The 15,925-nt window shown below is 44.8% G+C and overlaps 1 protein-coding gene across 5 annotated transcripts in view; it reads right to left on the bottom strand.

Annotated features, from left to right (window-relative positions):
- EHBP1 (EH domain binding protein 1) overlaps positions 1–12,863 on the bottom strand; it is a 256,095-nt gene extending 243,232 nt beyond the window's left edge. For 3 of the 5 annotated variants that reach the window (XM_038750937.1, XM_038750934.1, XM_038750938.1), the window contains exons 1-2: positions 12,765–12,862; positions 9,544–9,933 (exon numbers count right to left, since the gene is read on the bottom strand). In XM_038750937.1, coding sequence (XP_038606865.1) covers positions 9,544–9,647 — 104 coding nt within the window. In that variant the 5' untranslated portion in view covers positions 9,648–9,933; positions 12,765–12,862. Of the gene's footprint in view, positions 1–9,543; positions 9,934–12,764 lie in introns of all 5 variants that reach the window. The other 2 variants (XM_038750933.1, XM_038750935.1) reach the window with 1 other exon arrangement.
- Positions 12,864–15,925: the final 3,062 nt, after the last annotated feature.

Raw genomic sequence — 15,925 nt, 5'->3', positions numbered from 1 at the left:
GCACTGCGGCACCACTGCCCACTGCTAGTAGGCTCTGAGAGGGAGAGAGAGTAAAATGCTGTATCCCCTTACCCATTACTGCAGAGGAAGACCAAGCTTGGCCTGGCCTTGCCCGGCCCTGAGAAGAAGCAGGCTCAAGGGGAGCAGCCTGCCTCTCCCCCTTCGTTGCATGACTCCGGTAATCAATCCATTAGGTGCAGGAGGGGTTCGACTCAGCAATGCATGGCAAGGATCCATCCAGCCCCCAGACTGGATGCCAGCCTGCAGGCATCCCTGAATCTCAGAATTGCTCCTTGTTGACGCTAAAAACCAGAACACTCACCCACACTGGGGGGTTTCATTTACTCCAGCCGCCCAGATGGAAAGACAGGAGAAAGATAAAAAGTCCTTCCAGCCAGGGCACAGGGATTGGTAGGATTTACTCCACCCTTCCCTTACTCTTCTCCTTGGCCAAGAACAGAGCATAAAGGAAGAAAGGTGAGGTCCCTCTCCTAGACCTGGCAGTCCCTATGTCCTCCTACTGCCTGAGGCCTAGCAATCAAGGCAAATGGTTCTCCTTGTTTACTTTCAATGTACCTATCCTAACTCTAAAGCAATGTATTATTTAATAACACAGTTGCGACTCTTACTTCATGTAAATGCCCAGCAGGTCAACCAAGCCTTTTAGCAAATCCCAACAAAGAACACTAACACGCTAACAAAACTTGTTTTCTCACTTCTTTAATTAGTTGAGATTATTGTGCTCATCCTTATCCAGAAAAACAAATAGTTTGCTTAAGCTCTGCTACAGTACATAACCCAACAGCTCCACAGAGTAACCTTCATTTGGCTATGGGGAAGCAGCGTGGCTCAGTGGAAAGAGCAGGGGCTCTGGAGTCAGAGGTCATGGGTTCAAATCCCAACGCCACCATCAGCTGTGTGACCTTGGGCAAGTCACTTAACTTCTCTGTGCCTCAATTCCCTCATCTGTAAAAATGGGGATTAAGACTGTGAACCCCCCATGGGACAACCTGATCACCTTGTAACCTCCCCAGCGCTTAGAACAGTGCTTTGCACATAGTAATCGCTTAAGAAATACCATCATTATTATTACAGAGTGTTTCGCACAGTGCATCACTAAGTGTGCCCTCAGGAATCAGCTCCTCTAGCTTCTCTGGCGATGTTTCTCCCAGGTGATGATGGATTCAGTTAATAATAATAATAATGATGGTATTTGTTAAGCACTTACTATGTGCAAGGCACTGTTCTAAGCACTGGGGAGGTTACAAGGTGATCAGGTTGTCCCACAGGGCTCACAGAGATTGCACCTCCTGCAGAGCACTGATCATGTGTCTTGCTTCAGTTGCACTCTCCCAAACACATAACCTGGGTATGTGTTGCATTCAATAGGCCCTGGATAAATGCCACTGATGAGGAGAGAGAAAGGTCTACAGTATTTTTATTGAGGGAAGTGGGGCAAAGTTGTGCTGTAAAGCACAGCCCCAGTTCCATAGTTGTAAAATGACCAAGAGACTGGGAATAAGCACGTAAAAATACCATAATTATTATTAGTTGTGGTTTAGTTATAAGAGGCACCAAAGTGAGCCAACTTTAGAGACAGGCCTACAGCCAGGCAAGAGTAGTAAATAAAGAATAAGGCACCAGAAGTCTTACTCGAAAAAACACAAACAGTCCACAGAAGACCCCAGTTTGCTTCTCTGCCTTTACTAGTTAACAAGCAAGAGTCTTAACTAGGCTTTGGGTAAGCTATTTAAAAGTAAAAAGAGAACTAGTCACTATCAGAGAATGCTGACGTGCACTCTTGCTTTATCACAGACCTCTTGGCTTTTGAACAGACTTCCAGTGTATGATCTCTGCTCACATGGCCTCTCACCAGGCCAGGATCCACTTTAGGATTTTGCCTGACCAGTAGTAAAACTGCAGACGTATTTATTAGAAGTCAAAAGTAGATGGAAGGGGACAAAAATCAGAAAACACAAAAGATGGTTACATTTTCTCTCTGAATGAATACATATTTTAAAAGCTTATATTCCTCAAAATCTAGGAAACATCACTTAGCTGTGACTTTTGAAATGTGACATTCATTCATTCAATCATATTTATTGAGCACTTAAAACAGCAGTACACCATGCCCAGTGAATATGATCTACTTCTGCCCCACAGAAACACCAAAATAAAAAGAAATCACTTTCACTGATAACAGTACATACTCAAATGAACAGGCTTTATATTTTCAGGATTGATAGCATTTCTTGTACAACTATTCATTCATTCAACCGTATTTATTGATTATTATTGTTGTTTATATACCTTTATATATATATGGAATATATCATGTGCAGGACACAGTACAGGGCACTAAATATAGAATATGATCCAAGTTTTGAAGACCTTATAATTAAATGCAGAGTGGGTACGAATTCCAAACATGGCCTTGGCTTCTCAGTTGGCATCTTTGATTTAGAGTTATCATAATACCAGTGCAGTCCCATTTGCCAATAAAATGAATGTTAATTTCTCTAAGTCTTCATTTGAAGGAATCCAACTGGTGTCATTATTGCAAAAAAACTGATGCCCAGATAACAGACATCAGCCCCAAAAACCTCATTTTTGTGAAGAAAGCTGCCTTGGTTGGACAAGCAACTGCATTCCTAATTCTGAAGATGAAGCACTTGTAGGCATGCAGAGATCACCCTATCTGTTCCTCTTGCCAAGATTTCAGCAGCAACTCTCCAGTTTAAATCAGAAGAGCAGACTTGAAAGTTTGTGTAAATGCATTTCCAACATTTTCTTCATTGAAATGCATGTTCACATGCCATTTTTCTACAGGATGTCTACAACTAATGCAATTTTATATTCATATGCTTTCCAAGAAAACCTCAGAGCACATAGCAGTTTCTTTCAACACTCACCCCAACATCACTGTAGGAGCTGAAGAAACTGAGGCACAGAAAATTGAACGGACTTATTTTCTTAAGCTTATTCAACAAATCGGAATCACAAATGGTATTTATCCTCTCTAATAGTATTTATCCTCTCTACCGCTAGTCAGCAGGTACTTGCCTTCTGTGTGTAGCTTTACTTGATTATAGCATTCTCTCTTGGTTTGTTAACTTGGTTTGGGTGTCAAGTGAACAAATAAATACACATGTCCCTATAGGACATTCCATTTTTGTCAAGCAGTATCCTCTGCTAAAGTGGCAACCTACCTCATATATGAATTTAAAAAAAATATGGAGAATTCACCAGTGCACAGCTGCAGATGCCTTTATAAGCCAGGAAGCTGGCAAAGACCATTAGGAAAAATGCAGCAGCCTCACCTTATAACTATAAATCATTCAAAGGCAGAAAGATCCTTTGAGCTACAAGAGACCTAAAGCACTAAATAAACAATCTAAAACAAAGGGTCAAAGTCAGCCAGTGACTGTAGCACAATATGGACGCAGTGGGGGCGGAGCTGGAGTGACAAAGCTAAAGAGTGTCCGTATGCACCTAAATGAGAAAGACAAAAACCCCTGAAGAAGAACTAACATTTCTGCTACTGCCAGTCTCTGTCTCTCCCTCCACAGGTTAGCTAAATTTCCACTCCAGGCCCACTGTCTCTCAGTTTCATTGAAAATTCCCACCCCACTCCATCTCTGTTCAGCTCCAATCCCCACTCAGTTTTCTCATGCCACTCCAGCTCCAAACCTACTCCATCTTTCTATTCCTCCCTAACCCCCTCCATCCTACGGAAGCTTTTTCTCCTTAACCTCACTACTCCAGGTCCCCAGAGGATCTGGAAATAGTGGAGATTGCCCTAAACAAATATTGTTTAACCAATATAAAAAAAAATCTCCGAGATCCAAGCTTCAAGGTTCTCCACCACCCTCATATCTGATCTCTTGACCCTTTACTCCTCAAAATGCTCTCCTTATTCCTCCAGCTAAAATCCTGACTGTTACTCTCCCAAATCCATTGCCTCAGTCAGTGTTCCCTTGACTTGGAGATCCCTCCCTCCCTGAATCTGACAGACCACAGCTCTCCCCATATTCAAAGCTCTCGTGAAAGCCCACCTCCTCCGCTGTGTCTTCCTTGATTAATTCCCAACATCCAAAGTAAAAAAAAATCCAACCAAAAACCACCAGTTGTCTCTAGTACTTACGACCTTATTTACCCAGCCTCAGTACTTATGCGTATGTTTAATTGTATATACAATTCAATTATTTACTTTGTAAATATTTTTATGTATGTCTCCCTCATTCCAATGTGAGCTCCTTACGGGCAGAAAATGTGTCACTTGCCTGTTTTGAATTTATCAAGTGCACTGAATCCAATAGGCGGGAGCTCAATGAAGGCTTATAACTACTAACCCCACTAAATTACTGAATCTGAATCCAAAAGTCCCCATGGAACCTCTCTGACCGTGGGAATGTGAAAAAGGGAAAGTAATAACATTAACAACTGTGGTATTTGTTACGTGTTTTCTATGTGCCAAGCCCTGTACAAATCACTGGGGAAGATACAAAGTAACCAGATGTGACATTTTCTGTCTCATATGAGACTCAAAATCTAAAGGGAAGGGAGAACAGGCATTTAATCCCCATTTTACAGACGAGTACACAGAACACAGATAAATTTGGTGATATGCCCAAGTTCATACAACACGCAAGTGGCTGAGTCCTCACCCATAAATACTGCAGAAAACAGTAGAGGTGACAATACAAAGGTACAGAGATAGCATGGTCGCGATCTAAAAGTAACCCCTCCCTGCTCAAGCCCTTGTAACAGAAATATCACAGAGAAGCCTGACCAGTAAAGGCCAAAAAAGTGTAATAGGGAATTAAACTCTAAAAGCTCCTTCATTCTCTTAGAGAAATCAAGTAAATGGAGAACAGACAAAAGCCTACACGCTCTAGAACCATCACCTGACCCGGCCCTCGTCATCCCCCAGGCCTGGAATGCCCTCCCTCTGCCCATCCGCCAAGCTAGCTCTCTTCCTCCCTTCAAGGCTCTACTGAGAGCTCACCTCCTCCAGGAGGCCTTCCCAGACTGAGCCCCTTTCTTCCTCTCCCCCTCGTCCCCCTCTCCATCCCCCCCATCTTACCTCCTTCCCTTCCCCACAGCACCTGGATATATGTATATATGTTTGTACATATTTATTACTCTATTTATTTTACTTGTACATATCTATTCTATTTATTTTATTTTGTTAGTATATTTGGTTTTGTTCTCTGTCTCCCCCTTTTAGACTGTGAGCCCACTGTTGGGTAGGGACTGTCTCTATATGTTGCCAATTTGTACTTCCCAAGCGCTTAGTACAGTGCTCTGCACATAGTAAGTGCTCAATAAATACGATTGATGATGATGACGTAATAGTGACTTCAGTCGTCAAAACAAAGCCACTTGAAGACTTCTGCCTTCATCCGGAAGCAGCAGGAGATAGAATAGGAGGAATACAGTGGTCTAAGAGCTGACACTAGGACTTGTGTATCAGAGAATAGAAACCTGACTGTTCCAAGAAAGAGCTAAAAAGTATTCCCAAAACAACTAGGCTGAGCTGTACCAAGCCTTGGTCTTCCATGTCCTAGATGCAGAGGAGGCTGATCTTTCAGAATCCTTGCCCTCATCCTGTTGTCTGTCATATCCTGGCTTCCCACACCCTCGTTTACATCCTGTTGTCATGACAGTTGGATGTGGGTGAGGCAGAGGTTCCTGCTTTTGGGTCTCGCCTTGTTAAAAAGACACCTTCTTCCCGGGAAACCTCAACCTTTGCTATCCTCCGAGTTATCTCTGGCCTGACAGGAACATCTCTTCCTTTCCCGGGGCACCAACATCACAGGAGTAAAGAGGGCACAGTTTTATAAGCAGGGCAGAGAGCCTTAACTAGACCATCCTTCCCCTTTGAATTAGAAAGGGGCCAGAGATAGAGGCTAAGGCCTGGAGGAGGCAACCCCCAGCATTTCTCACCTTCTCTCCACTTTGACAGGTACTCTATACCTATGGTTTAAATTTGAGGAATTCCTATTTCGGTACTCCGCATACTCAGTTTCTATAAAAAAAACTTTTTTTCATGATAGGATTTTGGGGACTAATCATTGTCCGTCCACCCTAGAGTCTTCATCAGGATCCATATTTGTAAAAGGTGTAAATATCCGGGGGCTCAGTTATCTTATTTTTGAATGGTAAAAACGAGAATTCCACAGTCTCCTGATCATTAAGTGTTCATGTTTCAATACAGCCTTAAATAACTTCATACTTCACTATACGTTCCCAATGGGAGATTCCATCAATTATGTTGACACAATATTATAATACATATGCACACATTCAAAAATATGATACAAAATCTTTAGCCACAAATGTTTCAAAGGGTAGTGGCCTCTGTTGAGTGAGAAAAACAGGACAATAATCTCATCTTGAATTGAGCTGCTGCTTTACCTGTAACCAATCCATTTAATATAAATACCCCTACAAATCACAAGGGATGTTAAGAGGGGCGTTGTTTGCATAATTGCCCAACTCAACCAGGCATGGTACAAGTGACACACACAAAAGCCAGTACACTTCTGGAATATGCTAAAGGCATCGCCATTTCTGAACACAGCGATCTGGTGATGGATGTGACCCAACCTTAGTAGGGTTCATCAGGTCAGTGATTTCAACAGGACCAGCCCATCTATCTTATCATCTCTGACTCTGTTAGGAGGGTAAAGGGTTGCTACCTACACAGTGATAATTCTCTCACCTGGATGAAAGAAAAAGGGAGTGGCAGGAGATAAGACACAGGAATGAAATGAACCTGAAGTGGCCAAGTTGCCGACCTAGGAGGGGCAAGGTTGGGGGTGAAAGACTATATGCAAAAAAGAAAAAATAACATGCTGTTTGATCAAGATAACCTGTCAGCCAGTACAGTGAATAAAACTACCCTACCTTCACCCCCTGAAAAACCTAACAGTACAAGATGCAAAAGGAACATAGTTTTCCTTATGTAATGGTCTGGCTGAATGCCAGTATCATTTGAGAAGAAGTTTAACGGCCTGGCAGTTCTGGTACTCCCCTTCTACCTACATTATCCATAATAACTCTTTCTCTAAGGGCACAACATACCCTGACAACCTATTCTAGAGCGCTAATTTCCAAAATGGTACCCCGACCTGAGAAAGGATAGGCACCTCCAAAAATGAGCATCTTCTCACTCATACAATCAGGCTCCCGTGCTAAATCTAGGTCTGAAACCTACTCATTAACTTAACACACATTCAAGAAAATACTATCTCACATATATTGCTGACAAGAGGGAACTGCTTGAATGCCACAGGGAAGGATCATTTTTAACCATTTTCACTCTGTATTTGTGTATTACTAAAGACACCGAGTGCACCATTTTGAAGGCCAACTCCAAAATAAGCATTATCAACTCTGCTCCATTGTTTGATGCATTAAATGAAGACAAATGTGTAAGGCTCAGTCCTAGTAAGGACGGGAGAGTTGCTGACTCCCGAATCTGGGCCTACAGTCCCCTGTGGTCCGGGGACTGTGAGCCCACTGTTGGGTAGGGACTGTCTCTATGTGTTGCCAATCTGTACTTCCCAAGCGCTTAGTACAGTGCTCTGCACATAGTAAGCGCTCAATAAATACGATTGATGATGATGATGTGGTCCACAAAGTGGGCCTTTGACCCTAGAGTGATGTGATCAGTGGTGGGGACTGCAACTAGCTACCTAACTACCTCAAACTAAAACTACCTGGGGTTTTCTCCACCTCCTCGGCCCCCCTCCACGTTACATGAGAAGACAGGGGACAGAAAGAGAGGGATTGGACCTACAATCTGGACTGAGCTGGAGGGCCTAAATCAGTTAGGCTCCACATCTGCAGGGGAGGCAAGGTGACAAGGCTAGCCCGCGATGCGATTGGAATCTGCAAGTGGGATGGGGGAAGAGGAAGTCAAAATGGGAAGGGGAGGCGAAAGAGTAAGCAACAGAACCTGGTCCTGAGGCACCGGGGGCTGGGACTGGAGTTGAATCTGGGGCCTGGAGGGTATGGGCAGAAAACTGAAAGTGGAGTCAGGCCTTTGGACTCACAAGAGGCAGCGCCTGGGCAGCAGGCCCTGCCTGGACTCTAGGGAGCACAAAGTCTGGGCAGCAGTGACTGTGGCCTCTGTTAGCTTGCAGACTGTGAAGGGGTGGCATGAGGCATCAGAACCACCAAGGGGGTAAAAAAAAAAAAATTCAGGAAGTACAGACAGAGGCTATTTTAAAGCTATCTGACACTGACTGATCCTGCCATCTGGCAGCAGGACTGAAAACTGCATACAAAATATGGAGCATTACACGGAAGAGTCCTAGTTTTTAAGTAAAAGCATCAAAAGCAAAAAAAAACAGCATCAGGCACAGTAACGAAACGAACAAACCAGGGTAACTCAGGACAGACTTTGCATGTGGATAATGCTTACAGGACGGTGGGCCCCATAATGGCCTTTTCAGTCACTCGCCTAGCCCCATAGATAAATTTCACCACCAGTGGTAAGACTGTAAGCTTCTTGCGCACAGGGAACATGCCTCTTAGTTGTTTGTACTTCTCAAGGGCTTAGTGCAGTGCACTGCACTCAGTGGACATGCAAATACTAATACCCTACAAGTATCCAGGGCATAAAAGTAGATCCCACTAAAACCGGGTTCCATCAAGGAAGGTTACTGGGTTTACATTAGTTGTGGTATTTTTGTACACTGAAAACATAAATGACTTATAAATAAAAAAAAAATAATAATAATGGCATTTGTTAAGCGCTTATTATGAAATGAAAAGGCCCACAAGTTCTAACTTTTTTCTCCCACTGGGGGTGGGGGGGGGTGGGGGGGGGAGGCACTTATCAATAAGCCTCCTGCTAGTAGCACTAGCCAAACTGAAAAGAAAAGCCCACAGTTTACTTTGATGAAGTGGAAAGATGCAAATCAGAGACCAGCCCAGCTAATTGTTTCCTGCAGTCTGGCCAAGGAACGTATTCCACTGGGCAATGAAGACAAGATACAGTTGCCTACCTAAGCAAATAATAAAGCCATTTCTAAGAGTACATTTCTGACACTCGGCCATTCGGGGGATGAAAAAGAGATTTCAGCTTCAAACAAAGGAAACTCACTTACCCCAAACAAAATGAAATACATTACTAACATCCAGCAGGAATCCTACATCGCTCGGATGGTAGTCAACGGCTCAACCCTGCTCTCATCATTTGAAAAGATAAATACAGTGCCTGGCACACAGTAAGCACTTAAATACCATAATAAGTTTTTCTGGTGATGGAAAAAATGACTTCCAGAACAAGTCTGCAAAATCTAGGAAGTGCTAGCACCGCACCCACCCTGCATGAGGACATTGTAGCACAGTAATTAAAGCCCACCAGGGTGCTGCCGGTGGCAATAGAAGAGTGCAGGCTACAGTACTTGTTACAGTGAGTTTCACCCCGCCCCGCCTCCAGATGCTTCTGTATTCCAAAAAGGAAAAACTGCTAGGAGAACTGGGCTGTAGGGCTAGAAATCCAACCAAATCATCATCATCACTTACCATTTCTTGGTGCACTCGACCATCAGCTCCTGGTAGGAGGCCACAAACTGGAACTTTGATGCATGTTTTCCAACACGCTGCAGTCTCTTCCAAACTGAAGCCATGATGATCAGTCAAAATACACCGGCGGGCCCGGGCCGGCAACTCGGCGGCTCTAACGGAACGCAAGGTCCAAAGCTACATGTACAGCTATATCGAGAAATCGAACTACAACTTGAAGAGATGTTTGGGGTCCCTTAGTCTTCTCCCCATTTCACAGGGCAAATCCTACTAGACGAATGGCTCAGCCCGCGGCAGCGTGGCGCACATGACCGGGTAAGTGAGAGGAGGTTTCCTCACCGAGTCGTCGTCATTCCTCCTCATGGACTAAATGACGTGCGGTCTGTAGGGCTGGAAAAGCACAACAAAGGCAGAAAGACGGGTAAAAGAAAGAGGCGATGGGAAGGGAGGGAAAGAAACCACGGTTAGTATTGTGAGATGATGCTGCACATCCTCTTACCTTATATCTACCCCAGTGCTGTTCTACAGTGCTTTGCACATAGTAAGCACTTAAATACCAACATTATTATTATTATTATCCTCGTATCCAATGAGACAATACACCCACTTACCCCCCACCCCAGAGCAATAATATCAAAATTGCAAAGCACTGGGGACAAGAGAGATAGAGAGACAGTCCGGGGACGGGGACCAACATCACTTCGACCCCCGTGATGAGCAGCGGAGAAGCCGGTCCCGGCCCCACAGACTCCATCCTGGCATCACATCTGGGGTGCCCGAGTGGGAAAGAGTCAGGGATCAATCAATCAATCAATCGTATTTATTGAGCGCTTACTGTGTGCAGGGCACTGTACTAAGCGCTTGGGCAGTACAAGTTGGCAACATATAGAGACAGTCCCTCCCCAACAGTGGGCTCACAGTCTAAAAGGGGGAGATGGAGAACAAAACCAAACATACTAACAAAATGAAATAAATAGGATATGTACAAGTAAAATAGAGTAATAAATATGTACAAACATATATACATATATACAGGTGCTGTGGGGAAGGGAAGGAGGTAAGATGGGGGGATGGGGAGGGGGGCGAAGGGGAGAGGAAGGAAGGGGCGCCCCTCCAAATTCATCCATTCATTCATTCAATCGTATTTATTGAGCGCTTACTGTGTGCAGAGCACTGGGCTAAGCGCTTGGGAAAGTCCAAGTCGGCAACAGAGAGAAACGGTCCCTACCCAATAACGGGCTCCCGGGCTAGAAGGGGGAGAATGGGGGAAGGAGGGGTCTGAGGAGAGGCTCTTTGTCTTTCGGCAGATAATTAGCGGCGTAATCTTGGTTTCTCCTCAGAGTTTGTCTGCGGAGCAATGGAAGGAGGTGAAATGGGAGGGTGCCGCGGATCGAGCCGCCGGGGATCGACCGGACCTTCCCCTGCATCCCCGAGGGGAGGGAACCGCCGCTCCTCGGCAATCAATCAATCAATCCTATTTATTGAGCGCTTACTGTGTGCAGAGCACTGTACTAAGCGCTTGGGAAGTCGGCAACACATAGAGACAGTCCCCACCCAACAGTGGGCTCACAGTCTAGAAGGGGGAGGCAGAGAACAAAACCAAACATACTAACAGAATAAAATAAATAGAATAGATATGTACAAGATGAATAGAGTAATAAATATGTACAAACATATATACAGGTGCTGTGGGGAAGGGAAGGAGGTAAGATGGGGGGGATGGAGAGGGGGACGAGGGGGAAAGGAAGGAAGGGGCTCAGTCTGGCAGTCAGTCAATCAATCGTATTTATGGAGCGCTTACTGTGTGCAGAGCACTGTACTAAGCGCTTGGGAAGTACAAGTCGGCAACATATAGAGACAGTCCCTACCCAACAGTGGGCTCACAGTCTAGAAGGGGGAGACAGAGAACAAAACCAAACATACTAACAGAATAAAATTAATAGAATAGATATGTACAAGATAGAGTAATAAATATGTACAAACATATGTACTGGTGCTGTGGGGAAGGGAAGGAGGTAAGACGCGGGGGATGGAGAGGGGGACGAGGGGGAGAGGAAGGAAGGGGCTCAGTCTGGCAGTCATTCAATCCATCAATCGTATTTATTGAGCGCTTACTGTGTGCAGAGCACTGGACTAAGCGCTTGGGAAGTAAAAGTTGGCAACACATAGAGACAGTCCCTACCCAACAGTGGGCTCACAGTCTAGAAGGGGGAGACAGAGAACAAAACCAGACATAGTAACAGAATAAAATAAATATAATAGATATGTACAAGTAAAATAAATAGAGTAATAAATATGTACAAACATATATACAATCAATCAATCGTATTTATTGAGCGCTTACTGTGTGCAGAGCACTGTACTAAGCGCTTGGGAAGTCCAAGTTGGCAACATATAGAGACAGTCCCTACCCAACAGTGGGCTCACAGTCTAAAAGGGGGAGACAGAGAACAAAACCAAACACACTAACAAAATAAAATCAATAGAATAGATAAGTACAAGATAGAGCAATAAATGTGTACAGACATATATACATATATCCAGGTGCTGTGGGGAAGGGAAGGAGGTAAGACGGGGGGGATGGAGAGGGGGACGAGGGAGAGAGGAAGGAAGGGAACAAAACCAAACATACTAACAAAATAAAATAAATAGAATAGATATGTACAAGTAAAATAAATAAATAGAGCAATAAATATGTATAAACATATACAGAGGTGATGTGGGGAAGGGAAGGAGGTAAGATGGGGGGATGGAGAGGGGGACGAGGGGGAGAGGAAGGAAGGGAACAAAACCAAACATACTAACAAAATAAAATAAATATGTACAAGATAAATAGAGTAATAAATATGTACAAATATATATACGGGTGCTGTGGGGAAGGGAAGGAGGTAAGATGGGGGGATGGAGAGGGGGACGAGGGGGAGAGGAAGGAAGGGAACAAAACCAAACATACTAACAACATAAAATAAATAGAATAGACATGTACAAGATAAATAGAGTAATAAATATGTACAAACATATATACGGGTGCTGTGGGGAAGGGAAGGAGGTAAGATGGGGGGGATGGAGGGGGAGAGGCAGGAAGGGGCTCAGTGTGGCAGTGAGTCGGTAGCCACCACGGCGGGGCTTCCCTTTGGCCGTGGCGGCGGCGGCCGTCCCTGGGCGGGCGTCCCGGAGGGTCCGGGCCAACCGTGTCCTCCCCCGGGCGTCGCCCCGCACACCTCCTCCGCCTCCTCCTCCTCAGCCAACGCCGGGGCCGGGGCCGGGGCCGGGGCCGGGGCCGCCGCCTCCGAGTCCTCCATCCCCGGCGGGTGCACATGGGGCGGCCCAAGCCGTGTGTCTGCGGGCCCACGGGCGGGCGGGCGGGCGGGCTGCCCCCGGACCCTACTGCTCTCCTCAGCCCCTCAGCCCTCAGCCGGGCCCGCCGCCGCCGCCGCCACCGCCACCATCATCCCCATCCCCATCATCACCTCTCACACTAACCCTACTAGCCGCCGCAGCCCAACCTCCCGCCCGCCCGCCGCGCCGCCATTGGCCGACGCCCCCGCCCGCCCCGCCCCCTCTGCCCTCTCATTGGGGCCGCCGCACGCCCATCACTGCCGGCCCGGCCGCTCCCAGGAGGCCTCCTCCTCCTCCTTTTTTTTTATTCTCTCCTCGCCTTTTTTTTTTGAGGCCTCCTCCTCCTCCTCCTTTTTTTTTTATTCTCTCCTCGTCTTTTTTTTTTTTTTGGAGGCCTCCTCCTCTTTTCTTAAATTCTCTCCTCGTCTTTCTTTTTGGAGGCCTCCTCCTTTTGTTTTTTATTCTCTCCTCGTCTTTTTTTTTGGAGGCCTCCTCCTCCTTTTTTTATTCTCTCCTCGTCTTTTTTTTTATTCTCTCCTCGTCTTTCTTTTTTGAAGGCCTCCTCCTCCTTTTTCTTATTCTCTCCTCGTCTTTTTTTTTTTTGGAGGCCTCCTCCTCCTTTTTTTCCCTATTCTCTCCTCGTCTTGTTTTTTTTTTTTTTTTTGGAGGCCTCCTCCTTTTTTTTTATTCTCTCCTCGTCTTTTTTTTGGAGGCCTCCTCCTTTCTTTTTATTCTCTCCTCGTCTTTTTTTTTTGGAGGCCTCCTCCTCCTTTTTTTATTCTCTCCTCGTCTTTTTTTGGAGGCCTCCTCCTCCTTTTTTTTATTCTCTCCTCGTCTTTTTTTTTGGAGGCCTCCTCCTCCTTTTTTTATTCTCTCCTCGTCTTTTTTTTTTATTCTCTCCTCGTCTTTCTTTTTTTGGAGGCCTCCTCCTCCTTTTTTTATTCTCTCCTCGTCTTTTTTTGGAGGCCTCCTCCTCCTTTTTTTTATTCTCTCCTCGTCTTTTTTTTTTTGGAGGCCTCCTCCTCCTTTTTTTCCCTATTCTCTCCTCGTCTTGTTTTTTTTTTTTTGGAGGCCTCCTCCTCCTTTTTTTTTTATTCTCTCCTCGTCTTTTTTTTTTTTTTGGAGGCCTCCTCCTTTTTTCTTAAATTCTCTCATCGTCTGTTTTTTTGGAGGCCTCCTCCTTTTGTTTTTTATTCTCTCGTCTTTTTTTTGGAGGCCTCCTCCTCCTTTTTTATTCTCTCCTCGTCTTTTTTTTTTATTCTCTCCTCGTCTTTTTTTTGGAGGCCTCCTCCTTTCTTTTTATTCTCTTCTCGTCTTTTTTTTGGAGGCCTCCTCCTCCTTTTTTTTATTCTCTCCTCGTCTTTTTTTTGGAGGCCTCCTCCTTTCTTTTTATTCTCTTCTCGTCTTTTTTTTGGAGGCCTCCTCCTCCTTTTTTTATTCTCTCCTCGTCTTTTTTTGGAGGCCTCCTCCTCCTTTTTTTATTCTCTCCTCGTCTTTTTTTTTGGAGGCCTCCTCCTCCTTTTTTTTATTCTCTCCTCGTCTTTTTTTTTGGAGGCCTCCTCCTCCTTTTTTTCCCTATTCTCTCCTCGTCTTGTTTTTTTTTTTGGAGGCCTCCTCCTCCTTTTTTTTATTCTCTCCTCGTCTTTTTTTTGGAGGCCTCCTCCTTTCTTTTTATTCTCTTCTCGTCTTTTTTTTGGAGGCCTCCTCCTTTTTTTTTTATTCTCTCGTCTTTTTTTGGAGGCCTCCTCCTCCTTTTTTTATTCTCTCCTCGTCTTTTTTTTTGGAGGCCTCCTCCTTTTTTTTATTCTCTCCTCGTCTTTTTTTTTGGAGGCCTCCTCCTCCTTTTTTTTATTCTCTTCTCGTCTTTTTTTTTGGAGGCCTCCTCCTCCTTTTTTTTCCTATTCTCTCCTCGTCTTGTTTTTTTTTTTTTGGAGGCCTCCTCCTTTCTTTTTTTATTCTCTCCTCGTCTTTTTTTTTGGAGGCCTCCTCCTTTTTTTTATTCTCTCCTCGTCTTTTTTTTATTCTCTCCTCGTCTTTTTTTTTGGAGGCCTCCTCCTTTTTTTATTCTCTCCTCGTCTTTTTTTTTTTGGAGGCCTGCTCCTTTTTTTTATTCTCTCCTCGTCTTTTTTTTTTGGAGGCCTCCTCCTCCTTTTTTTTGTATTCTCTCCTCGTCTTTTTTTTTGGAGGCCGCCTCCTCCTTTTTTTTTCCTATTCTCTCCTCTTCTTTTTTTTTAATGGCATTTGTTAAGCACTTACTATGTACAGAGCACTGTTTTAGACTGCAAGCCCACTGTTGGGTAGGGACTGTCTCTATATGTTGCCAACTTGTACTTCCCAAGCGCTTAGTCCAGTGCTCTGCACACAGTAAGCGCTCAATAAATACGATTGATTGGGGGGAGATACAAGATTCAAGAGAAGCAGCGTGGCTCAGTGGAAAGAGCCCGGGCTTTGGAGCCAGAGGTCATGGGTTCGAATCCCGACTCTGCCACATGTCTGCTGTGTGACCTTGGGCAAGTCACTTAACTTCTCTGAGCCTCAGTTACCTCATCTGTAAAATGGGGTTTAAGATTGTCAGCCCCACGTGGGACAACTTGATCACCTTTTATCCCCCCCAGCGCTTAGAACAGTGCTCTGCACATAGTAAGCGCTTAACAAATGCCATTATTATTATTAAAATTATTATTCAAATCCTGGCTCCGCCACTAGTCAGTTGTGTGACTTTGGGCAAGTCACTTCACTTCTCTGGGCCTCAGTTACCTCATCTGTAAAATGGGGATTAAGACTGTGAGCCCTCCGTGGGACAACCTGATCACCTTGTAACCATCCCAGCGCTTAGAACAGTGCTTTGCACATAGTAAGCGCTTAATAAATGCCATTATTATTATTATACAAGGTGATCAAGTTGTCCCACGTGGGGCTCACAGTCTTAATCCCCATTTTACAGACGAGGTAACTGAGGCTCAGAGAATCAATCAATCCATCAATCGTATTTATTGAGCGCTTACTGTGTGCAGAGCACTGTACTAAGCGCTTGGGAAGTACA

Source organism: Tachyglossus aculeatus, chromosome 9 (assembly GCF_015852505.1).
Source record: "Tachyglossus aculeatus isolate mTacAcu1 chromosome 9, mTacAcu1.pri, whole genome shotgun sequence".
NCBI lineage: Eukaryota > Metazoa > Chordata > Mammalia > Monotremata > Tachyglossidae > Tachyglossus > Tachyglossus aculeatus.
This window is presented reverse-complemented; position numbering and strand designations above follow the sequence as displayed.